General features: G+C 38.9%; 1 protein-coding gene across 9 annotated transcripts in view; it reads right to left on the reverse strand.

The window, feature by feature from the left end:
• Window positions 1-223: 223 nt before the first annotated feature.
• neo1a (neogenin 1a) overlaps window positions 224-26,677 on the reverse strand; it is a 92,558-nt gene continuing 66,104 nt past the window's right edge. For 2 of the 9 annotated variants that reach the window (XM_042061134.1, XM_042061137.1), the window contains exons 15-29: window positions 26,195-26,389; window positions 25,261-25,356; window positions 22,321-22,553; window positions 21,817-21,955; window positions 20,878-20,985; window positions 20,443-20,637; window positions 18,896-18,928; window positions 18,269-18,328; window positions 18,005-18,143; window positions 16,786-17,024; window positions 15,392-15,484; window positions 11,316-11,483; window positions 5,957-6,214; window positions 5,703-5,827; window positions 224-5,233 (exon numbers count right to left, since the gene is read on the reverse strand). In XM_042061134.1, the coding sequence (XP_041917068.1) occupies window positions 5,150-5,233; window positions 5,703-5,827; window positions 5,957-6,214; window positions 11,316-11,483; window positions 15,392-15,484; window positions 16,786-17,024; window positions 18,005-18,143; window positions 18,269-18,328; window positions 18,896-18,928; window positions 20,443-20,637; window positions 20,878-20,985; window positions 21,817-21,955; window positions 22,321-22,553; window positions 25,261-25,356; window positions 26,195-26,389 (2,165 nt within the window). In that variant the 3' untranslated portion in view covers window positions 224-5,149. The other 7 variants (XM_042061140.1, XM_042061142.1, XM_042061136.1 and 4 more) reach the window with 4 other exon arrangements.

Below are 26,677 nucleotides of genomic sequence, written 5' to 3' on the forward strand. Positions count from 1 at the left end.
CTGTTAAGCTCCAAGATTCTCAAGCAACTGGGCTACTGAGTTTCCAAATGTTTAGAGACTATTGTTAGGAGAAGCAGTGATGCAAAACATTGTTAAACAACTTTTTTGAAATGTATTGCTGGCATTACATTTAAAATGAGCATATATTTTTCATTAAATAATATTTGTCAATTTCAACATTTGGTATATTTGCAATTAAATATGGGTTTATGTGATTCACAGATTATCATTTTGCTTTTATTTACATTTTACACAACGTCCCAACTTTTTTGGAAATGGAGTTGTAAACATTTGCAAGAATTTAAGTTTCAAAAATCATTCAGTAACCAAAGAAAGAGCATGTAAGACTTGCAGTTTACAAGGAGTTTGAACAGTATATGGGGTGAAGAGGAGTTGGGAAGTGTGGTTTATTTTCTTTCGGATAGTACAACCCCTGGCAAAAAATATGGAATCACCACTCTTGGAGGATGTTCATTCAGCTGTTTTATGCCTCATAACTAGTACTTTGTTGCACCTCCTCTGGCATTTATGACCACTTGATTTCTGAGTCATAGACTTGACTAATGTAGAACAGTATTCTTCATTAATGAGGTTTCAACTTTGTCAAATAGCAGTTGACAGATCAGCTCTGCAGGATGTTGCCTTGCCTTGCACCATTTACCTTAGTTTCATACATTTTCAATGGCATCGAGATCCAGATGGTTTGCTGGCCATTTCATTGATGGATATGTCTTTCCTGAAGAAAAGTTGTTAATGTTCTTGGCAATATGCATTATCATCCTGGAAAACTCCTTTCAATTGATGGAATGAGAAAAGTGGTGGAAATGGAAGAAAATAGTGCATGATAAGGGACCATCCTGTAAAGCTGATCTGTCCACTGCTATTTGACAAAGTTGAAAACTGATTTATGAAGAATACTGTTCCACATAGTGAAGTCAATGCCTCAGAGAATTCAAGCAGTCATAAAAGCCAGAGGAGGTGCAACAAAGTACTAATTATGATTGTTTTAGGTTTGTGATTCCATATTTTTTTCCCCTCAGGATTGAGTGATTCAATGTGTTTTTCCTGCATGATCTGAAAAATAAATTGCCTTTAATTACTACAATTTTTGTAACATTAAGAGATGTTTCACAAAGCTAGATTGTTATAGCCTGGAAAAATCCAAACTCATTCACAAAGTGAACAGAGTCTGGTGACCCTCGATTGGGAAACGTTTGCAACACTTGAATCGTGACGGCACTAACTTTGAAATCATTGGACCAGCCTTACCAATCACATTGATCAGAGATTCCTAACATTACTTCTTACTTCGCCTAAACTTTACAAACTGACAATAAACAGCATCAACAGTCAGGAAACAACATAGGTGGGTCTACCTTTGCTGTAAATAAATTTCTGCATGTTAAATAACAAATATTTTTGAGGCATATCTGCAATTTGTATTTTTTCTAAAAAATAAAACAACTGAATGAATATCCTCCAAGAGTTGTAATTCAATACATTTTGTCAGGGGTTGTACATGGTAACACCATGTCGCATTAAATTTTATGGAGCATTTTTTTCCATCTATAGTATGGTGTGAATTGGACATTCAAGCCACATATTATAGAGATTAAGAGGCTGACTGTTATTGGGAGTACAATATTTGAGGTAAGACACTTTATAAAAGACTCGATTTGACTGTCTTTTAAGCCTTTAAGACTTTAGTAGGGGAGAATCAGTCCAATTGTAACACTTTAGACAGGTCTCCATTCTCATTTTACACTAATTCGGATAAAAGCATGAAATGACTACAGGCCTCTGTGGTCATGACGAGGTTTGAAAGACTAATATTGGCCCATCCGAAGAGCATCACCTGGACATGCTGCTGTTAGCTTAACAGGCAAACAGGTCTATAAACATTGGACTGCATGAAACACCTTGACTTCCCAGGGACACCCGTTTGTGGACTTCAGGATAGCATTCAGCACCATTATTTCAGAAATGGTCTGCCCCAAATTTTCACCGCTTAAGAGTTTCTCCTGCTATCTGTCAGTGGATAACCAGCTTCCTGACAGGGAACAAGAAGTGAGACTGGGGGACTTCTCTGGGGGAATCACTTCTGACATAAGTACAATCAGCACTAGTGATCCCTAGGGATCCGTGTTCTCTTAGCTACACTTCTCCCTCTACACCAGGGGTTTTTAACCAGTGGTCTGCAGCCCACTGGTGGTCACCGACCATGCATCTGCAATGTAGTTTCAAAGTGATAAGCACTTTGTTATTCGGTGATGGCCCTGAGGTTGCTTCCTTTATCGAGGTGATGTTCCTTGGGACCAATTTAAAACCCATTCTCTACACTTATGACTGCATCTCCATAGACACTTCTGTAAAACTCATTAATTTGCTGATGACACTACAGTCATTGAGTTCACCCAAGATGGTGACAAGCCTCCACCATAACACAAGTCTTTCAGTCTTCCATATGCAATTAGAGCAACTTGGAGCTGAACAAACTGAGGCTCAGGAAGATGCACATTCTTGGGAAATATTATTTCTCATGACCTAAAGCAGAATGTGTAACAAGAGCTGCTAATCCAGTTTTACTCTGCAGTCATCTGTCCTATGTATACTTATCCAGTACAGTCTGGTTCACAGCTGCCCACACAACAGGACAGGAACAGACTGCAGTGAACATATCATTGAGGCTCCTCTTTCCTCCCTCAGGACATTCTTTTGTAATTTGTAACATTCCAATACCCATGTTTCAATTTCAGAAAATCATAAAATGTTACATCATCCTAGAGCAGCATGCCAATTATGCAGCGATATTTGTCAACACCCTGCAAATCACCATGCCTAAAGGCGAAAGACTCCACAAGTCTCAACCTATTAGCACCAAAGTCCAGCAATAGTCTTAATGGGGCGCTCTTGGCCAGGGTTAATATCTGAGTCCAACAGCCAAATTACACCCCTCCCTTCCGTACTCCTGAAGTAACATGTTGATAGGCTGAAATAGTGCATGGCTCTTTATAATTCAGAGAGCAAGGACTGTGCCTGACCACCAGAGCCTTTTAAAAAGCACACAGACACTAGGAAGACAGATGAACACGAGGATAATTTCACTGAATTCAACAAAAAGTGTGATGGATAACAACCAATGACTGCACTTTTGAGAACTTCAATGGATATCTCTAAAAAGGCCATCCTCTGCTTATTTCAGGCTTTGCTGTGGTAACTTTGAGGTTGACCCTTTGAGGATGATCCCTCTGAGTACAAACTTGGCATATGGATCATATAAACCCAGAGCTACATACTGTACACACAGTTGATTTCATAATGGCATATGACAGTTGTATCAAGAATGTTTTGGGAGATCAAGCAAACAAACTAGTTCGTACTGTTTTCAGATTTTTTTCTGTGCTTAAAAATCCCACAGTACATTCTACAGACAGCAAAGGAGATTTTGTACAGAAATAAGCGTAGAAGTACTCAGCTGCAACACGTGTAAAGTGGTTGCTAAATTCCATTTCAGAGGCAAATATACAAAGAAACAACACCAGCTGCCAACAGCTAAGCTATGACACTACATTACACAAAGAGAGCTAGTTCATTCCAAACGGGATATGTAAGAAATGCTTTCTTTTTTTGAAAAATCGGAAAAAGTGCAATAAGAGTATGACCATCTACAACTCAACAGGCTACCAAACATGTTTTTTTTTTTTCTTTTTGACCCATCCTGGCTGGGCATTTTATATGTTCCTTGAAACCCAACTTGTTACAATCACCTTGACATTCAATAAGTTGTACATGAGACATGAAAAAGTAGAACAAAATGATTGTGATGACATTTCTTCTTTGGGCAACAGGTATGTAAAAAACACTGTCCCAAGGGAACATAATCTTCTTCTTCCATTCACGCAGACTTTCTTTTTTAAATTCAAGAACATAGTATTTTCTTCATATAAAATGACATGTTTAAAAAAGCTGAATTAGGACTCGTTACACTTTTGTTAATTCTATGTACTCCAAAAGTGCACTGATGCGAAAAGAACTTCATTTTGATAACGTGAGTGGGGAGAATCTCAGACAGTGCGCAATATTTTCAGTTGTTAAGAAAATTAAATCTCTAAATTTCTACTTTCCAACTACAATTACATGGAGCAGGCAGTAGGTAAGTTTGGTTGATAGACTGGCTGCCTGAACAAGCCTGACTGTTGGTCAACAGGAAGATATGATTCTGATATGACTTGCGACCACCACACCTGTGTTAGGTCTGTGTGATTGACAAATTAGACAGCATTTTGGGAATTCAGGACTAACCCATCAGGAGTCACAGTATTATGTAGTACCTCTTAATGAAAGAACATCATATGTTCCATGACAACTTGATACAAAAACATTTTAAATATAAGAAAAATAATAAGGCCATCTTTGAAAAGGGTCACACAAAAGGTCTATGATGCATCTTGGTGGAAGGATGTGGGCACACACATTGAAAAAAACACAGCACATCCCAAATGGAGCGAACTGGAGTGTGAATACTCTCGCACAGACAATGCTGAAAATAAGAGTAACAGCACAAAGGAGGTTTAACTTATATACAAATCTATAGGTTATTTGTATATCACAATACACATTTCAGAAAATAACTAAGACATGGCACAATATATGACATACCAAAAAAAGGAACCAAATGCTGCATACAAAAAGAACAAAAACAAATTACATGAACATGGAGAATATGAGCAATATACATATGAAATTGCAGGGAAAACACTTGAATGTTCAAAGCACCAACATGAAAAATAAAATGCTGTCATTTTCCTTTTTCTTCTAGCATGAGAAAATTGTCTTTTACAGCTGACTCCATAGCAATCAAATTGAAGAAAAAATCTTCTTGCTGAGGATAAGAAAAAAGTATTGAAATCTTCTTGCTTGAACTGATATTACGGTCCTCTGAGAATGTTGGCACCTTCCCCTTTAGTTTAAAAAAGCAAACAGTTGATAACATGGCCATCTCCTTCCTGAGACTAAGCAAGGTTAGCCAGAATGTTAAGTTTATTTTCTGTTTTTTTTTCTTTTGATGTTCTTGTGTTCATTTGAAAGGTCATCCTATTTATGAGTCTGTAGTGTATGAGACTTCACTGGAGTTACAAAGGTGCTGTGCTCAGGTGGTAGTGATGGCATTTAGGTCTTTCATAAGGCCCTCCAGATGAGCCATCTCCTCTGTCAGCACATCTGTCTTGTAGCTCTGTAGAACATAAAGGCGGGTGTGGTGTTACTGTAAAGAGGGGTAGTCAGCCTAAGCCAAGGAGTTCATGCAGGGGGTTGGGTGTTTGAGGGATGCATTTTAACGAAGGGAAGAGTGGTGGGACTCTATAGGCTGTGGAGTACACGACTGGAAAAAGTCAATGGACCTGAAGAGCACAAGCATATGGAAGCAGCCAATACAAGTTTAGGTTTTTATAACATATGCAGTGTGAAGTATTGTTGAATGTGTTACAGTTTTTAGCATAGCATTGCAATGGAAACATGCAGCCAATGACAGCCATGAAATAAGAAGGAATTGAAACCAGAAGGTGACAAAAAAGAAATATATTTAACATAAGAGGTATGCAATAGATAATGCAACACTGAAAACATATCAGCATATTTTGGAATCTACAATATTCTTTGTTCTAGGTATGATTTGAATAATGGAAAGTAGGATGCATACTCACATTTTCTGGATCCTCCAACATCTTGCTGCTCTCTGGCACATCTGGGGCACTGGGCACTGTAACAGCCATGGGGGGTCGGGTTCTTCCTAGTGTGCCAATGGAAGCAGTCTTAACCGAATGAGGCCCTGCTAACAGCAATGTGAAAATACAGCAATGTGAAAATACAGCAATGTGAGACATTAGATGGATAATTTAAATTCAATGTCAGTTGATCAAGGTGAGTAACATATCCACAATAGGTAGGAGGACATCACCTGTTTGCGCAAGTAGGGGGGTGCTAGGCAAAGCTGGTGACTCAAAGTTAGCGCTGTGAGGAGTTATGGCTGGCACAGCAAAACTCTTGAGTGGGTGTGTTGGTCGCACATGGGCAGTGGGTGGGTACGTATTTGGCTCATCTTCAGCAGCTGAACTGTGGTAGCTGACATCTGTCTCAGAGGGTTCCACTGAGTAGATAGGTTGTGCAGAGGCTGCGGGGAGCAGCTCCGTACTGGCAATGTTGCGGCTCACTGACTCTGCAGAGTTTTAGAAGATCTGAAATCACTCATAAGCCTTTTAGGTTGAGTTTGAAATGAACATGCCTTCAAATACTTGTTCAAAGTATACAACACTCCAGGTGCTGAATAACAGTTCTATCAGTGTCGAATTATCACAACAGATATGGCTCCAGTGCCCAGGATCAAGATTTCTTGATCCCACTCCCCATCTCTCTCCCACTAATTTCCTGTCTACTCTTCACTGTCCCATCAATAACGGCTACAAAAGCTCACAAATTACATAACAATAATAATTTAAAAAAAACAAAAACAAGAATCTTTGTTACTCCTAATAAAAAAAATCTATCAATTCTATGTCATGGGTTGCTTCCAGGAGCTTTATGTGTGGACTCCGAAGATCAAACCTGCGTGCATACTTCTTGTATGTGGTCACTTCCAAAAATCAGCAGAAGGGCCTATTGAGTATTGATTAATTGATTATTTAAATATAAACTAAAGGTGTACCATGCAGTGTGTTTCAATCATCTCTGCATTCATGTGATAAGGCTTGTTTAGGACAGTTAAGAACAAAATTATTCTTATATCATAATTGTTTCTACCACATTGTCTTGCAACCTTTATCCATGTGGCAATGCCATTTTCAGTCAGAACAAACACATTGGTCAAGAGAAAATCAACATTTAAATCAATATTTGCCAGGGGTATGAATAATTTTGTTCTTAACTGTATGTCAAATTGCCTGCCAGGAGCATAGTGCAAGAGAAAACAATTAAATGAGAAATACGAGTGGTTGATAGAGCTGTTGGTGGTGTGGTTGTAGCTATGAGGTCAACAAGGCCTGGAGCTCAGTAGTTTGTGTCAGATTCCAAAATAAAATTTAAGGCCAAATACAACTGAATGGTATGGAAGTTCTTCAAATAGCAATTCCTTTTGCACATTAAAAAGTTGAATGGAAACACAGCTACTGTGAAAGGGACAGAGTGAGGTCAAAAGCTTAATAATGAGTCATTCCGTCTCCTTTCACCCAATGCCTCCCACCTGATCATCTCAGAATTTCCTGAAAAATTATAGTAAAAAGATACACTTGTTAATAAGAAAAATCCAAAATATTAAGTCTCTACTGTTAATAGTTTTCACATTCAAAAATATTGAATGAGGGGTATGAGGGATTAGGATTTTGGCATCATATTCATCATAATCAAAGCCATTTTTAAACAGCAATATCTGGAAAACTCTCACCTGTAGCCATCAAATGTTCTACAGTCAATATCTGTTACTAATAGCATCCAGACATGGAATGTCAGGGGTGTAGCTCAAGTATAACCTAGAATGGTAGGTTAAACTTTTTCCAAAAATTTGCTTGGTGAAATAAAATAGCACATTTGAAGAGTTGTTGAGCCCCCAGTTTTGCAGATAGAAGACTTAGATTTTACAGTAAGCATCTCTGGTACTGTACCAGGTTAAACACTGTACACAATTTCGTTTTTTGATTATATTCACTGACACCGACACTATGCTCCGACAGAGAACAACATAAACAAGCCGGTTAAAAAAAAAAACAAAAAAAAAAAAACGCACTTCTACCTCCACTTAGAGCCTGTTATTTGTTTTAAAAAAAAATCCACAGATCCCGGTTCTTCTGGTCCAATCAGAGCAGGGCTGTGTGAGATCTGACTGTCAATCACAGTCTGGTGCGCACAGACGAGCTCAAACTCGATGAGAGGGTGCTCGCTGGTAGTGGGGGAGGGGCATGAGAGTTGTAAACATTCAAAATTTTGGCTAAGTCCCCTCAATCTGTCAAACTTGCAGAACTGCAGCTTTAAGGCTCAAAAATGGAAAAAACACATCTTCGCACATCTGAATGATCAAAGTCTTGTTAAAATCATATAAAAAAATTGGGAGGGTGTTCAGCCTCATTTTGTCACTTTCATTCTTGTATGATTTCAACAAGAATTTGATCTTTCAAAAAAAGTAAGTTTAGATCTGATACCTGTTTTTTGGAATATGGCTCTGAAGTTGGCAAAGATGTGCTTTTTTATTTTTTATTTTTGTGTTGTGTTTTTTTATTTTTAGATTTTTAGATATTGCTGTTTAAAAATGATACCAAAAAAAATATTAACAATATTTTGGATTTTTCTTATTAAGAAGTGTATCTTTTTACTAGAATTTTTCCAGGAAATTCTGAGATGATCAGGTGGGAGGCATTGGGTGAAAGGAGACGGAATGACTCATTATTAAGCTTTTGACCTCACTCTGTCCCTTTCACAGTAGCTGTGTTTCCATTCAACTTTTTAATGTGTCAGGTGGGAAGATTTTCAGAACTTAGGTGAAAGTAGACGGAATGACCCTCATCCAAAGCGATCTGGGCCAATATCTAAAGACTGGAGAATTGCACACCGTCAAAATTTCCCATCAAATAGAAGGTTACAAAGCATGTGTAGGTAAAAACAAACAACAAAAACACAAACTTGGGAGGTTAAACAAGGCAGACGCATCATCAGACGCATCATCATACGCATCATAGCTGCCACGCATAGCCTACGTCTGTTTGGTGTGTCTGCCGTGCACGTCCCAAAGTGAACATGCAATATTCACATGAGCGACCGTACAGGAGCCGGCATTATATTTAAGACTCTGGGTCAGAAACCCACCACCACCATAAGGTGACAGCATATGACATGACAGGATGAGACGGATGCCAGGATGGACATATAGACAAACATGCCAGGATGATAAGACAAGACAAGACTAGTCAAGCATACAGACAAAAATGACAAATGTGTCTGGTTTTAGGGTCTTAGGTTATCGTTGGATTCTGTAGAAAGATTATAATCAGAGTCAAGGTTTTCTGTAAAGGCTGATATATTGTTTTTGTTGTGGGCTGCTACTTCTTCTGTTCTGTTCTATTCTGAAATTAATTTGGTCCAGTGAATGATATGGGTTTTGAATTCTGCTTGATGTTCCACTTTCAGTAACATACAGTAGAGCCGGCATCACACTGAAGCCAAGATTTGTTCACAACGCAGTGTACTCTAACACTATATATCCCTGGCAATAAGAGCGAGCTTTCTCTGCCTACTGCAACAGTAGATAATATACTGTTAAGTTTATAACATAGCTAGATAGCCAAGCAGATGTTAGTTGTTGTTGTTTTTTGATGGTAGTTGTTGTTGTTAGGTCATATGTGATGCCAAACAACAAATGTATCAAATGTATATTTTAGCCTTACCAGTGTCGAAAAACTGATGTTATGACCCATTACCCCTTATGTTATAATTCATCAACTTGGCTGGATTTGGCTTGGCTGCGCTCATATATTAACTTATAAAATAACTGTAAATGTTATTAGGCCCTTTCACACTGTAGGAACTTTTTGCAGTTCATAGAACCCCTTTTTTCCCGCATTCAGACAGCATGGAACTGGCGATTATGGAGTTCCTCTGACTGCAGTTATAACTATTTGAGCTCCTACTTTGGGGTAGGGTATTTTCCCTGTGCGTAGGAACCATGACTGATGTACATGCTAACTTGACCAAGGCAGCAGAAGCACCATTTTTAAAAAAAAAGATTTTATACAAATAATTCAGCTTCTGTTTAAATTTTCTGAACGTAAAACTGCACAAGAAGGCTGCAGCAGCTGACTACTGTTACACGACAAATGCTTTCTGGACAGATGAGAAGAATAAAGATGAAAGCAATGCTGATTCTTCGTAACTAAATAGCAATGCTGTCCGTTTCATTACTTTATGCTCATGTAATAATTGGGCTACAAACAAATGTTAAGTCATCTCAAAGTTCCTGTTGTGTACAAATGCAAACAGACAAAAAGTGTAGTTCTTAAATTTCCTTAGACATTTAATTAAAAGTGGTTGTTAAAGTGCCCATATTATGAAGTCTCTGGCACTTCCACACGCATACAAACTTGGAGAAAAAAAAAAACATTCATTCATGCTGCTTTGAGTGAGATACGGGTTTCTGAATGTATCCTGCTTTTTCAGTCTGTATGTGCTGCACATACAGGCCCCCTTTTTATCGCAAAAGATGACTGTTTAGATATGATGGAAACCTATGGAGCTGCATCAAAGTGGGGCTTATACTTACTAAATCTTTAAACAAACGTGAATAAAAAATAAAGTTACTGGTCCTATTTTTAACTTGTGGAAAAATAGTCATAATATGGGCACTTTAACCTGGAAGGTGCTCTTTAAGATGTTGCAACTCTTCTTCTGTTCCAACTGTACAATGTACTGTTAGGATAGGTTAGGGTCACAGAGTAGGGATAGCACTGACTTACAGGCAGGGCTTCAGTGATGTCACTACCTGTGGATAATTGAGTAAATAGCAACTGTCCTTGGCCTCCTGGGAATGGGTCTTGGAGTCTCATGGTTTGGCAGGCTTAGCTGGAGCTGAGGCCTGTTCCCCTCATGTTGCCATATGCCAGAGAGAGACTGTGACGTTTTGGATTTGATTTGGACTAACCATCACTAAAGATAATAAAATCTGAACTGTATACGAAACACCAAGGCTTGGGCTGGTCGTAGAACTATTGGGCAGGGAGCGTTAGGATGCCACAGCTATCTGATGCTCCTGCCAAGCTGACATAAACACACCCACACACTACAGTTAGGACCTACTTCCAAGTTTGTGCACCACATGTAGAGCTAGTGTGTAGGGTAGCTGTTAGGTCTTTCTGGGTTTGTGTTCTGTTTTTTTTTTGCGAGTTGCGGGGGGCTTTTAGTTAATATCCAACCCCTAGACGCGAAAGGCCTGAACCACGTCGTAACAGTACAGTATACCTTATGGTAAGAAATATTCCTTAAACCAATCTGTAGCAGTTGATTGTATAACGATAGTGAGCAATAGTGTATATTTTGGTCCTACTTAGCTAACAAATATGAAGACAAACCTTATTAATGATCATTCTTCATACTCCGCGATTGTATTCTGACACTGAATAATGCTGCTATTACTTTAAATTCAAGCTCATTAATATGAAAACTATTTATTGTTTATTGCATAATATTAAGCAGCCTACAGCCAATCTTCAAAAACTTTGAACTCACTAGTTGCACGTTTTCAAACTGTGGTTACTGCTCATGACGTTCAGTTGGTTGCTGACCTGTCTCACCTGTGGAATTGGACCCGTCTAGATGAGAGATGGGGGTGGTGATGGACCGAGGGCTGTGTTGGTGATGCAGGTGGCCATGAGTGGGTGAGGCCAGGGTATCCAGGTGATAATGGTGATAATGGTTATCAAGGGAATGGATGGGATGGGCACTGATCACAGCTGTAGACAGACAACACAAAACAACACACAAACTATGATTATATCATAAAGACTCAAACTCTAACAGACAACCAATACACTTTTGCAGAGATGATAAATGATTAGTTATCTGCAGGCCCTCACATGAAAAATACTTATTAGTTAGTTAAAAAAAAAAACTTTTTTTGGGGCTTTTATGCCTTTAATCTGACAGGATAGTTGAGAATGACAGGAAGTGAGTGGGAGTCAGAGTGGGATCCGGAAAGGACCACGGGGCGGGAATCGAACCCGGGTCGCCGGTGTACGGTGCAGGTTCCCCGGCCAGTTGCGCCACTGCCGGGGCCTCAAATGCATTTATAACAGTAACACAGACATTGACATAAATGAAGAGCCAAAGATGCAAAACTTCATCATAAACACAATGTCATACACAATGTCATTCACAACCTCTAAGAATCTTCATGCCTCCACGAGCCATCAGTGAACAATAAGTTATAAATATTATTTGAAACTAGGGCTGTCAAACGGTTAGTCATGATTAATCGCTGAATTTCTATAGTTAATCGCGATTAATCGCATATTTTATCACGATTAAAATTGTATTATTTTTTTTACGGTGCATCAAAGGGTCAAAATAGTAGCAGAAAAAGAGAATCGTTGATAACAGAACAAGTGATGGTGTAAAATTAAAAAATCTTTGGCGGCACGCGATTAACAGAAATTAAACAGCGATTAACACGTTAACCCTGACAGGCCTATTTGAAACTATTATTTATTATCCTGCTGGCCTGAATGACTACCGCCCTGTTGCACTGACATAGCTTTGAAGTGCTTTGAGAAATTAGTCAAAAACTACATTTGCACCTCATTGCCCCAAAATCTAGATCTCCTGCAGTTTGCCTATCTGTCTAATAGATCTACTGATGCCATTAATTTTATACTGCACACTGCATTAGCCCACCTTGATAACAGGCATTTAATACAATCAAACCTGTTACACTCATCATTAAGCTGGAAGATCTTGGACTGCATTCATCTCTGTGTAAATGGATTTTCAATTGTTCTTGACTGGTAGACCCCAGGTGGTGAGGGTGGGTAGCCACACCTCTTCGTCCCTTACCCTCAACACAGGAGCCCCACAGGGCTGTATTTTAAGTCCACTGTTGTATTTCCTAACACACATGACTGTACGGCATTACATGACTCCAACATCATTGTCAAGTTTGCTGATGACAGCAGTAGTTGGCCTCATTTCTAAGAACAATGAGCAGGCTTACTTGAATGAGGTAAACAGACTTTCAAACTGGTGCCAAGACATCAACCTACTCCTAAATGTTACCAAGACTAAGGAGATGTTTTTAGATTTCAGGCGTGATCAGCAGAAGGTTTACTAACCACTCCAGATCAACGACTCTCTGGTGAAGAGTAGAGAGAGAGAGAAAGGGTAGAGAGAGAAAGGGTACCGTCTTTTTCACCTCAGACGCCTGAAGTACTTTAGGCTACCAGAAATTACTTAAGAACTTTTACAGAGCTACCATTGAAGGTATTATTACTGGGAATATAACAGCTTGGTATGAAAACAGCACTCACCAAGACCACAAAGCCCTAAAGAGAGTAGTGAGATCAGCTTAATGTACCACTAGGAGTGCACTACCCAACCTACAGTCACTGACAAAAGTCTCATCACCCCTTTATAAATTTAAAAACACACACACTTTTGGAGTTTTTCTGGGAAAACTATTTCAATAGTTCAACACAATTGAAACAACAATTGGTTTCCCCAAAATCAAAATATCACCAAAATGCTGCGGGGAGTGGATACGGTCAAACTGACAATCAAAAGTCTTGTCACCCTTCACAAAAAGTGTCTTTTGCACTGATAAAAGCATTTTTGAGAATTCGTCAATAAAATGGAGCTCATTCTAATCAAGGCATCCATAAGACAATCATAGGGCTACTGCACAGTGTGTAACCAATAGCCTAGTAAAGCAACAGTAGGCCTCATACCTGTATTATTTGTACAGTTATTAATAAATTAATTATTTAATTGTTATTTTTAACTCACTATGTACACATATACATCACAGATAGCAAAGTCAGATTTGCAGATATTGGTCCACCCTCACTATTAATTTAACTGAATATTAAGAAATAAAAGTTAAATGTTATTAAAAAGAACTATAACTGAATCGATTAAAAAAAAGTATAACTGAATAGATTAAAAAGCGTTTGTACCACAATTGGCAAAGCCTTCTAGGAGACTGTCGGAAAATTTTCTTTCATTAAAACTTTGAGTGCCAAAAACGCAATATTGCGTTTTTTGTTCCCATGCGTTGAGTGCCAAAAACGCAATATTGCGTTTTTTGTTCCCATGCGTTGAGTGCCAAAAACGCAATATTGTGTTTTTAGCTTTTTTTTAATTACGAAAATAGACACTCTAACACACCTTATGTGCGATTTTGGGAACTCTATGATGAATAGAACTAAAAACTCATGAAAAAGCACAATCTTTATGTCGGTTATAGCGACACAGAAGTTACCGACCAAGAGGAGGAATTATGGAGCCCGACAGCAGTAGAAAGGTGGTTTTGTGAACAGAAAAACTATTCATCTTACACAAGTCTTTTGACGCAGAAATGTAAGTGTCAGAAGAGTAACTGGCTCAAACAGCACATATTTCATAAAAGACGCTATATCTCCCATTTCTAGAAGAAAAAAAAACAGGGATTTTGCTGAAAACTAGCCACTGTTTAGATAGATGGGATATCTCAGGAACAGAGGCATGTAGAAATAAATGGTGTGTACCCACTGAGAGCTTAAAGTCTCACCTTTCAAACGAGCCATAGTATGTGTCCATAGCTACAACATAGAATGCGCTGTGGCTCTACAAATATCGTCAACAATTATCAAGATTGCTGGCACTCTGGGCCAAAGCTTCCGAAAACAGCGCGGCATTCAAAGCGTTAAGGCAGTGGTCCCCAAACTTTTTCTTCCGAGGGCCAGCTCACTATGCCTGGCTCTAAGAGAGGGCCAGAGACTCGGAGTATATCAGTAACCTTAAATAGCTTAGTGCTGTGAACAACAAACATTTAATCATAGGCTACTGCAATTTAATACCATTGTTAACTGTGTTTATATTGCAATCATGCCATGTAAAATGTAGCTCAAATGAAATAATACTAATAAAAAAGACTTTAGCATTCCCAAAAGTATTAGCAGGGAGTCCCAAAAGTATATTTTATCTAAAATGTGTGAACTCTGAGTCTTTGCATACACAGCTCAAGTTGTGAACAAGCAATATCCTACAAATAATTTAATAACCAAGTTTTATGAAGTGCTGGCAAAAACATCTGAAATTACCACCATTCTAACTTTCACTCACCTGATGAGAACTTTGTGAAGTGTGAATTTGGATGAACATTTGAACGAGTGAATAAAAAATAGAAATAATTATCCCAGGAAGTCCCAGAAATATGACTTGAATAGAAGTTAGTTAGTTATTAACAATTAATTGATAAACTTTTAGAATACTTTGAGCACTGATGCAGTCAGCATAGGCCTCTTTACATTGTTTGTAAGCCTACATTTCATTCCGTTTTCAATGGTAAACGCGAAACAGCGCCAAAACAACCGCCAGTGGACAAAAAGAGTATTACACGTGTACTGTTAAGACTCGCCATAGAGAATGAATGGGGGAAATTACGGAAGTTACAGTTTGGCGATGTCATACTCTTGTGCGGGCCAGATGCTATATACCACAGATATGTTTTGGGGGGCCACCCAAAATGAGGTGGCGGGCCGTATCCGGCCCGCAGGCCGTAGTTTGGGGACCACTGCGTTAAGGTGTGCCATCCCAGACCACAGAACAGTTTAATGCATAGCCTGAATAGCTACAGAGACATGGGTTTTCCTGTCCTGTAAGCACTTACGCTGAGGAGGCTGAGTGTCAAAAGGCATCATCATCTTAGGCCTCATTCCCCGACGGCCTGCCAACGTAGACATGTTGTCTTCTGACTCATGGCCTGTGAAGCAGTAAAAAAGCATTTTAACTCATATTAAGCCAGTCTTCCTTCTGGTAGAATATCAGGAACACATGAACAACCAACCAAAAATGAACAATCAGTCAAACAGTTCTAGCAAACCCCGCTTGGCCAAATCTGCCATCTGAGTTGACACTGAATTTAATATAGTGGACTGGGAAATCTATATGATTGCAAATATTAGGAGATATTAGGAGAAGATAAAAAATATGCTTAATAAGCATAATGTTCTTTTAGGATACTGGATGTCCCTACAGCAAGGTTTCCCTGTTTTGTGCATATTTGCTGTTTTCTTATAATAACATCAAGAATTAAACTGATACTCACTTTGAAAGGAAAACCTGATCACATTAGCTAATTGTTCATCATTCATTGAAAATAATTTTAAAATTACTTATATAGTATTATGCTGAAGTATGATTACATTTATACACAGTTTAAAAACACTATGCATGTTCCAAACCCAAAATGCATCATATCTCCTGGCCTTGATTGGTTTGTATGACATTTTAACATTTTTATCACCGTAATTTTGTCTTGACGCATCAGTTTTGAGTTTCTCAAGAACACTCAGTTAACGTTAGCACTGGGATTGCTGTTGCATAGACTCACATCAATTGCATCAATCTGCAATTGGGTCAGCCAACCAAAATGATCAAAAGAGCTAATCCTTACCAGGGAACCAACAGTTATAGATGTCACGTATTAGAAGGGTTGGTTTGACTTATTAAACTTCGGAGCCACAAGGGTGCCAAGTCTAACCAAAAAACTTCAAAGGCACACTGCTTTGTATAGTGAAAAAGCCTTTCATTTAAATGGGCTTGCTTGTTGCGACAAAATGTCTTCATCAGAGCAGAGTTTTAGCAGTCACTTACCTGCATATGCAATCAAAATGTCTCTTTCCAGAGCAATAAAAAGGTTGACTATGAGTTTCAGGAAAACTGTACATTGTGATTCCTTTGTTTAAAGAGATGGCAATATGCTTGCCTTGCATTAGATAAAAATGTCTGCCAAATTTTGTTGCCTTTTTACATTTAACATCTCAAGTTGATTTTCCATTGGACAATTAGTCAACACTAACTTTGGGCTACTGTAATAGTTTACATCTATTCCTACTTTGCAAAACAAAGCCATATCATACAAAAGGACTAATGATGTTAAAAAAGAATCAGCAGCGTATGCCAAGGCAATGGTCTATAAAACTGGACACAGAAAAAAGACAATAAAGATGTTGCCTAACTAACCTGTTGGTGAGCTGTTGGTGAGGGAAAGTACGAACTTACCACGATATGAATTACGTCTCTGAAGCACTGGATTGTCCAAGGTGCTGTCAACAGGAGTGATATCCTGAGACGTACGTGGAATAGGAGTGTCCGTCATGACTGGGTTGGGGTCAGGAGACTTGTCCATAGGCTTAAGCTCTAGCCGCTCGTGGTGTATCCACAGATCTGGTGGCTTTAAATCCTTGGAGTTGCCTTTGTACTTGTGTGACCCATTGGTGGACTTAATTGCAGCTCGTTTCCTATGATGTGTAGTAGACTAGTTAATGACTGATTTACATGAATTAGTCACTTTTTTCTTGAATTAGTCAGTTTTCATGAAACAACTAGAACTTTCAAACAACAAGTTTTAATGATACACCATTTGTGACAGTCTGAGGATAATAGGTATCCTCGTCTTTCCCTCTCTTTCAGTCTGCTCATGAGATTTTGTTACAAATTAAACTACATATATCTGACAGTCCATAGCACATCAACTGTGAGTGTGAACTAATCTTTCATTTCAGTGATAATTGCGTAAAACTGTATTCTCAACGTCTACAAACATCATTCATGTACATTATTTGTGTGGAAAATCTACTTTAAAATAGTCTGTCAAATTAAGTAAGGTTAGTAATGTTACATTTAATCTGTTAGATTAGAACTCATAGGATGTTTATTTGTGTGGCTACTTTGAATTTAAACACTATATCAACATGAAGGGGCAAATTCTCCCATGTGCATAAGTCAAAAAAGCACACATATTAGTGCTTTTCACCCTATGCACATTCTGCTCTCAAGTTAAGTCTGTCTTTTACCCGCCATGAAGGCAGTTATGTGCTTTGGGAGGAGCTACTCCAAAATCTGTGAGTTTCTTATACTGTATGAGCAACCCTTACGCGCATTCTGCCATTGACTTCCACACATTTTCTGCTAAGCACTTCTGAGGGCTGTATTAAGGTCGAGTAGCATATTGCTTGATGTCGGCAGTAGGCCTACTTCTTACTACATGTATGCTGCATGTTCAAAGAACTTTACAAAATAACACTCCAGTATCCAATTTGGTGCTTTTTGGGCCTAAGTTAATATCAGAATTTCAGCTATGAACAAATAACTGAGGTACAAAACAATGTGGCATGTTTCACATTGGGTGCAAGTGGACAAAATATAACTTGTTACAGTACTGCATGCAACGGCAATGTAGACAATGCTACAATCATGCAGGCAAACATGGTGCACCTACTTCTTCTGCTGAGAGGTTGTGCGTCGAGTGCATAGAAATGCTCCAACCACCACCACTATGATGGTAAAGGCCCCCACTGAGATTATTATGATGATTACCAGAATGTGGTTCTCACTGGCACCAGACAAGCCTGTCTTCCCTGACAAAACATCAAAATCGAAATAATCAGGAGCATGTTGATGATGTAATACACAACATTATGAAAACGACATTACATGATTACGATGAGCTTTAGCATGATTATGTAAAACGTAGTGACATTACCAACGACTCCATTTCCTTCTGGAGGTGGTAGTCGGCTACCGGGTTTTGGGAGGCCAGAAGCTGTGAGGAAGTATAAGAAGGATAATTCAGTTACAATTAAAGCATTTTACTGAATATTATGATGATTTCTTATGGGACATTTCATATCAGCCATGACACCATAGACTCAGATTTTTATGATGACTAATATATTCCCAGGGTCCATAGAACATGTATGACCAGACCATGCCCAGGCTATAACCATTTTAGCCACATGAGGTCATACATGTCACCACGCTGTTTAGGCCATATCTCAATATCTCATCTCTATTCTACTTTTATTTTCAGCCCTACAGCATCTCATAGCCAGCAGACCAGATGCATCTTAGAGCACATTTTAATTTGCTCTGGCAGATCCGTCTGGCCTCTCTCCCATCCACAATGATTTCCAAGTTACTATCTCCAGTTTTCTTATTAAATATCCAAAGATGTACCGCCCCAGTTTGCCAATTTCTAGCAATTTCAAGTTGATATGGACTTTATGGACATACATTACAGATATTTGCTAGTACATCGAGATTGTGCACAGACCTTCAAAACCCTGCATATTTAGTTTACAGATGAAACAAAGAAAAGAGGAGAAATTACCTTGGTCATTAGGCATTTTGTCTGAGGATTCAGCTATTAGGGAAATAATAGGGAAGCATTAGCAGGATGAAAAACAATCAAAGTGGTTAGAGTCAGTTTTGAAAGACTGCATAGCTGAATGCAACAGCTGGATTGAGAGCTAGAGGAATGTGACTATGATTTTGCTGAATTCGATCAAATGCTTTTAAATCATTAGCATTTAAATCATTACAGCATTAGGAGGTCCAACAAACCCAGAACTCCTTTGAATGAATTCCACTTCAGCCCTAACTGGACATGTAGAGATAGACATGTAGAAAGTATTATGCCCCCCCCCCCGCATTCGGCGGGTGCTCCTACAGCATCAGCTGAGGCTCCACATGCACTTGCACAGACTGCCAGTACATTATATCCTCCAGGTTGGTCTGTTATAAAGACACAGCTGTGCGCAATCATCATTGCCCTTGGACATTTTTCAGCCGGTTTACTTAGATGCAACCAATTGGACTAAGTTAACATGGAATTTTCTTTTTTTTAAATTTCTTATTACTTATTTATTTTATTATTTGTTAATTTTGTTTGTTATCTGTCTTGTATGTCTGGGTGTCACGGGTAAGCCGCTCTGTCCGGCATCTTTTATCTGATGTGTCAATGTCTTGTGTGTGGAGCGCTTTGGGTTGCACTCTGTGCATAGATAAATGAGCTATATAAATAAATGTTATTTAGGTTACTAACTTACTACTTGGCGGGTGCTCTCCAGCACATCAACTGAAGCTTTACCTTAACTTCAGTGTTCTATTTGATCCCTGTATGGGCCACATGAGCTTTCATATGTATACACACAGCACTGAATGAAAACTATTTCAATTTTAGGTTACCTAAAATTATAGACAGGAGAGTGAAGGATCACCACACACTGGTGGGATTTCTTTGCTGATTTTATTTACTAGTGAACAACGCGTTTCGCCTATGCTTCATCAGGTTCAAGTCTTGAGAGTGAACCTGATGAAGCATAGGCGAAACGCGTTGTTCACTAGTAAATAAAATCAGAAAAGAAATCCCACCAGTGTGCGGGGATCCTTCACTCTCCTGTCTATCAATTAATGACTGCACCTCACCACATAAAATTATGTTATACTAGTTTAATTTTACTGTTTCAGTTTCTATCACTCTCTTTCTCTTGATGTCTTCAATCCGTAGTATTCATTTTTACCACACTACCATACACGTTGCTACTGTATTACAACAATGCAAAAGTTAAGCAGACAGGCTTTGGTTTGCCATTGTCAAGCAGGAACCAAGATGAAGTGACATATTTTCATGCTGGTATGAGAACGAGAGCGGCAAGAGAAGCGAGATGTCAAATGGTGTCTTATGCTGGCAGCTTAGAAAACATTACTTTTTTTGAAATATCGCCCACTCTTAGTCTGATTTTCAAGTTTTGCCAAATTAAACTAAATCATGTAGATCGCAAGCTGGATAGTGAAAATTAGAACCAGATGGAACAAGAAACAGGAGTAATGAATATATGCTGCGAAATACTCAGATTATTTCAGAAAAGGACAAACCTTTAGGTGTACGGAATTGTACAGCCTCTGACATGGGGCCCATGCCCTTGGAGTTGCGAGCCTGAATCTTGAAGAAGTATGTGGTATCCAGCGTGAGGTCTTGGATCTGATGAGTTAGTCTGTTGCCAACTATAGGGTCAATTACCCAGTTGTGCACCTCTGCGTTGACATCTGTGCTGTAGTAGATTATGTACCCTGGAGGGCAGAACCAGACAATCATATTTACTCATGCCTGTAGCTCTCACAGCCAAGTATATCTTACACACTTTAAATGTGCACGATAAGGGTTAGAAGTCAAATAAAGGCAAAACTTTACCCATAGCTTAACAATAGCTTTCACATGAGTAAACCATGTAAGCACATGATGTATGGAAATCTTTTGCCTTCTTTTAGTTCATTGGGCTGTTCGCTATTCAGATTAAAATTATGGCATACCTGTAATTTTTCCATTGGCTTCAGAAGGAGGCTGCCAGTTCACTATGATGGTTCTTGGCCGGCTCTCCTTGCTAACAACAGTCACATCTTTTGGGGAAGAGCTGGGAACTGAAAATTACATTTTGTGTTAACCTTTTATGTTAACCTTTTTTTTATAAACTATATTTTAGATCAGTCAGCCTTCAAAAGCAGTCTCACTATTGTGGATTCAATTGCATCCTAAACATAAAGACACTTTGACTATGGTGTGAGCCACTAGTCATTAGTGACAACAATATTAGTGACAACGCTAATAGAAAGTCATATCTATTTATGACGAAGAGCAGCCTTTTCTTATTAGAGAAGGAAATTCATCTGTTTTTTTTAATCATGTATGGAAATGTACACATATCTAAAAAAGAATTTGGTGCATCGCGATGCATCAATAACCGTTTTAGAATCGAATCGTTGACCTCTGAATTAGAATCGAATCGTGAGGTGCCAAGAGATTCCTACCCCTAATGATTAAGGCGTGTCTGAATTGACAAAAGTTGCTTGGTTGCCTGTGTTACTAAGGTCTCACCAATTGTTACATTTTGTGATTTTGCCATCATTTATACCAGGTTTTGCTTGGGCAGTGGCATTATCGTTTTTAGTGACGTTAAAATAGTGATTTGTGATTATGCGCCTGACCACACCTATTTCTTTCATTAACACGCCCCTGGGTGTGCAAAGTTCATTTGACAACGTGTCAACTTGTGTGCTTGGTGAAATAATGATCACTGCGTTGGATGTAAGATAGGAACAAGACTTGTGTCGTGCCTTGCACCACAATGTGTCTGGTGCAAGATAGGGCCTTTAGACTCTCTGTCCTCATATTAAAAACGCAGATGACTTCATGTTAATACTGCAAAAATGTGTTCATGCAAATCACCTTGGTGGCATTTTGGTAAAACTTACTGCTCTCAAATGTTGTGCCATGGGCAGTCATGCTCCAAGTACTGCTTCTCCGTCCTTTAGTTACCATGACCGAAAACTCATATAGTGTGTTGGGCTTCAGTCCACTAACCATATGATTCAAGGTAGTAGTGTTGGCCATCTACAAATCAACACCCCAGTAGACGCACACACACACATACGCACGCATGCACACACGCACATACAAACACAAAGGGTAATTTCTTGTAGCAAATTGTCAAGGAAACATGCCGTCACTACAACAAATTCGTATAACTGGTATTTTTTCAAAACATTTTATACATTTTTTCCAAAACATAATATACAGTTTGACAATCTGGATATGCTGGATGCCGAGGGGACACTGCATGCCACTACATGAATGCATGATTGAAAGAAAATGCAAAGGACTCTTTTCAGTTGTACAGTTAAAGACAGAAAGTTAAAAAAATATGTAAAAATAGCCCAGTTTGATTTACAGTGGCTTTTCCAAAGTCTTACACATACCTTAAACTTGGTGTTGGCTGGTATGTTAGTTTTCCAGCGCACTGTATAATAACGGGCATCTGTGATCTTCTGATTCTTGGGTAGCGAGTTGTCAGCCCAGCTGACCTTGACTGTGTCATGGCTGAGCACGGAGGCCTGCACTCCCACTGGGGGCAGCATGGGGGTAGGGTCTGGGACTGGAGTGTATGGAGCATGGAACAATTCATACAAATCAACATCAGGGTCTATGGGGTCTGCAAGCAGTTAGCACAATGTCCAGTGGCAACAAAACAAAAAGGCATGGTTGACGGGGACAACAAATGAATTAAGAGAGTTAAACAAAACGCGGGAAGGGATGAGGGATGAGGTGAGAAAAGGGAAGGAGGTTGCAGGGGTAGGATTGGGATCAAAAGAGAGAGAGAAAATATTACATTAGTACAGAATATACTAAAACCATCAAGGCAGATCTAGGGATCCATCATCTGGTCAAAATTATTATTTCAGTTATAAAAGAATTGTATTATGTACTCTACAGTCTACAAGAGGTTTTTCCACTACTGCTACTGATCATCTAGGAAGTAGAATGTAAGGCATTTGATCAATAAAGAGAGTAAACTATGAAACATGCCAGGAGAAATAAGCAAGACTTTCAAATGTCCATAGGAAAATAGAGTCAGCAGCACTTAAGCCCAACAACAGAGAATAGCTGGCTATAGTGGAAGCTTCTTTGATGTCAACTGAAGTTGGTTAAAGAGTTGAGCCACATAGCACCTAAAAGTTGCCTCACCAAGTTTTGACGCATTTTTTTACCCACAGCTTTTTCTTTTGAAATATATTCTTTCAGATTGTAAATTCAGTCTGGTGCAAGGTTGGAGACATAACCCAGTCTTAAAATCACTGACCTCTGAGATCAAACAACCATAACACCACAATTTTCTTTGTGCATTAAAAGGTAGAATATTCAAAGAACAAGGAAATGGTGTAAAGTATGGAGTTGGAAATTGCTGCTGGCGATGGTAGAAAACCTCAAGTTTTACGCTATCACGACTGTGACTGTGATGAGACGAGGAGAGTGGAAGAAAGTAAGATGTATGCAATACACCCTATAAGGTGCCCCTTAAAATGGTCTATACTTATGTGTGGTCATTCCTTATGTGTGCCCTTCCATTGGAAAAGGGTGCCATTATGGAGTGCCCTCTATGCTGCCCCTACATGGAAGTGTTCCAAAGGGTGTCATTTCCAGTACAGAATGCAGTGGAATGCATTTGGAATGCCAAAATAGGTGTTCCTCTAGTGGATAAAATGTGATGCAGTGAAGTAAAGGATGTCCCTACTTCCATCAATTTAGGGAAGTTTCCCCAAAATATGTGGTAGGTGCCATTACAATAGGATAAACTTGAGGTTCTCTACAGGTTCCTTTCTGATGGAAGAAAAATTGACGATCATATTCATCATAATTTGCAGTGGTCTCTTAATTTTGAATATGATGTCAACTCATACGAATGTCACTCAGAAACCGCAGGATGACATCAGAAAAATGTGTAGTGGTCTCTTATTTTTTCCAGAACTGTATATGTAATGAATCTAGAATATATGAAAGATTCACTTTTCCACCTGTATATCCCAGTGGTGTGTACACAAAATTCACAAGAACACAAGAACTACCAATAAACAAGCTGGAAGACCGAACGCAGAAAATACAGCAGTAGGAATCTGGAACAGCTCTGAAGCATACAGTATATTGTGAGATATCAAGTAGCTGTCTCAATAATCTGACTACTGTGACTACTACCCTACTGTGAAATGGAAGCAAGCAGGAGTAGAGCTATCTGGTAAAGTTGACAGAATAAATCCCCTATTTATTTGACCGTTTTGGAAGGAATATTAAGAACAGAAACAATCATTCCCAGGAACATCTGATGGAGAAAAGTGAATTGACACAAATGGCTTTGGGCAAATAACTTCTTAATCCTTTGCCATCTCTAAGAGGGGAAAAAGTTAGTTTGCCTAATAGTACTACTCATAAAGCTTGTGGTTAGTGGATAAAATTGTGTAGCCAACCTTTCACTACATTATTTGACATTATTGTTATTCTTTACCACACAAATGTTAAGGCCTATTTATTATTATTTTTGTAAATAAATCCATTAAAAATGAATATTTGAGAAACATTTCAGGAACACTGATGAAAAACTACCAACACTGTATCTGCAAGAAGAAACATTGTAAGTACACCTTTTCACTACAGGATTATCTGTAGTCTGTGAAACACCTCCATTAACTGCAGGATGCATACATACATAACTGGTAAACGTTTTTTCAGAGATGCTAGTCACACATTTATCAACCTGCAGTACGTGTACAACATGTCACTTTTATGAGGCAGAGTGAAGGCCAATTTACACCACAGATTCACAACAAGACAATGCAATTCTATAAACCAGCAACTAGCTACAACACAGGTTTAAAAAACTGAAGGGGTTCACACCAATGAAACAACTTGCAACAACACCACTGTTTCCATTACAACACGTTTGTTACACTAAGCCTTGTAGCCAGATGAACTAGCTAGCTGACTACTTACCAGCAAAATTAACCAGCTAAGCGAAATACCCAACAGTCAGTCAAATTCTATTTATTTTTTGTCACTTTATAAGTATACCAGTTTAGACTGATGTTGTGTAGACACTGGTGTTCTTTAAAACTGAGTTAATAAATACTTCTCTGCCTCTCCTTTTTTACCAAAACTCTGACATGGCATCTTTCCGGGACTGACTGACTGACAAGAGACCATAAGGTAAAAGTGTTCGATTTGATATGACAAATCTTTTGAAACAGCTCGCAACAGCTGGCAACGCCCTGCAACATTTAACTCACATCACTGCAACAGTTTGGACTAGTCATAAATCTTTGGTGTGACATGGCTTTAAGGGTTCCTTCCATATGTATTCACGGTCTTACCTGATTGGGGCCGGGTGATGGCACTCTCATAGACAGGTATACCTTCTCCAACATTATTGAAAGCCTTCAAAGTGATCACATAGTGAGAACTTGGATCTGGATTGGAGACAAAGAACAAAAGAGCATCATACCATGACAATACTAGCTCTGTAATTTTTGGTAGGACATGACATTTTATTAAAGTGTATAGAGTATAAAGAATATTGTGGGTGCTAATGAATCAGCATCACTTTATTCATTTCACTTTTACATAACTTTAACTATTTAATTGGTAGTGTTCATGAAATCTATCTGATGTTAAACACTCCTCAATTTAACTTGTAACATTATAACAGGAAAAGACTGAAACCCTCTGTGAGCCTTTGCAGCTTATCTGCTTGGAATTTAAATGCACAAGCACATTTGGTGGAGGTTCACACTCTGTAACAAGCAAATTGTGTAAACACAATGCTATGTTGTTAAGTACTTGTGCAGCTGGATTGATGGCAGCTTTGTGTTTAGCTCCCCTGAATACTTGGGCAGCCGTGGCCTACTGGTTAGCGCTTCGGACCGGTAACTGGAGGGTTGCCGGTTCGAACCCCGACCAGTAGGCACGGCTGAAGTGCCCTCAAGGCACCTAACCCCTCACTGCTCCCCTAGTGCCGCTGTTGATGCAGGCAGCTCACTGCCCCGGGATTAGTGTGCGCTTCACCTCACTGTGTGTACACTATGTGCTGTGTGTGTTTCACTAATTCACGGATTGGGATAAATGCAGAGACCAAATTTCCCTCACGGGATCAAAAGAGTATATATACTTATACTTACTATACTTATACTTGTCATTATGCATGAAAATATTGATTGCTTATTCTCCTATATCTACATACCAATGATTAGCATTACATTAATGACAAAGTCCTGTAACACACAGATGCTTACACCTTTGGACACTCACCTAGGTTCTCAATGCTGTAGTACCGCTGTTTGTAGTCCACTTTTATAGTCTGAGCATGTGGGCTGCCAATACCATAGCCAATACTGTAACCTCTGACCACGATATCTTGGTTCTCTGGAGGAGTCCAACTCACCACTATGCTGTTGACCAAAGGTCGCACATGCAAGGAGCTGGGGATGTCTGGAACTCTTGACTCTGAATGATTCCAAAAAAATGTTTGGATTTATTCACAAACCATACACTGCAAAAAATGCTTATCTAATAAAATCTAACCAAGTGTTATTAATTTTAAAACATATAGTTTGTATTGTTTATCAATATTCAATTTTATGTTCAAATTTGTCTCATCAATCCAAAAAAAGCAACACATGGTTTCGACCATTGGTTTGGGCATTTTATTTTAAAAACAAAGTACCGGTTCAGGCACCGGCACAGTTTATTGATTTAGCATCGGCATCGGATAAAACTTAAACGATACCCAAC

The sequence above is a fragment of the Alosa sapidissima genome, chromosome 14 (genome assembly GCF_018492685.1).
Source record: "Alosa sapidissima isolate fAloSap1 chromosome 14, fAloSap1.pri, whole genome shotgun sequence".
Taxonomy (NCBI): Eukaryota; Metazoa; Chordata; class Actinopteri; order Clupeiformes; family Clupeidae; genus Alosa; species Alosa sapidissima.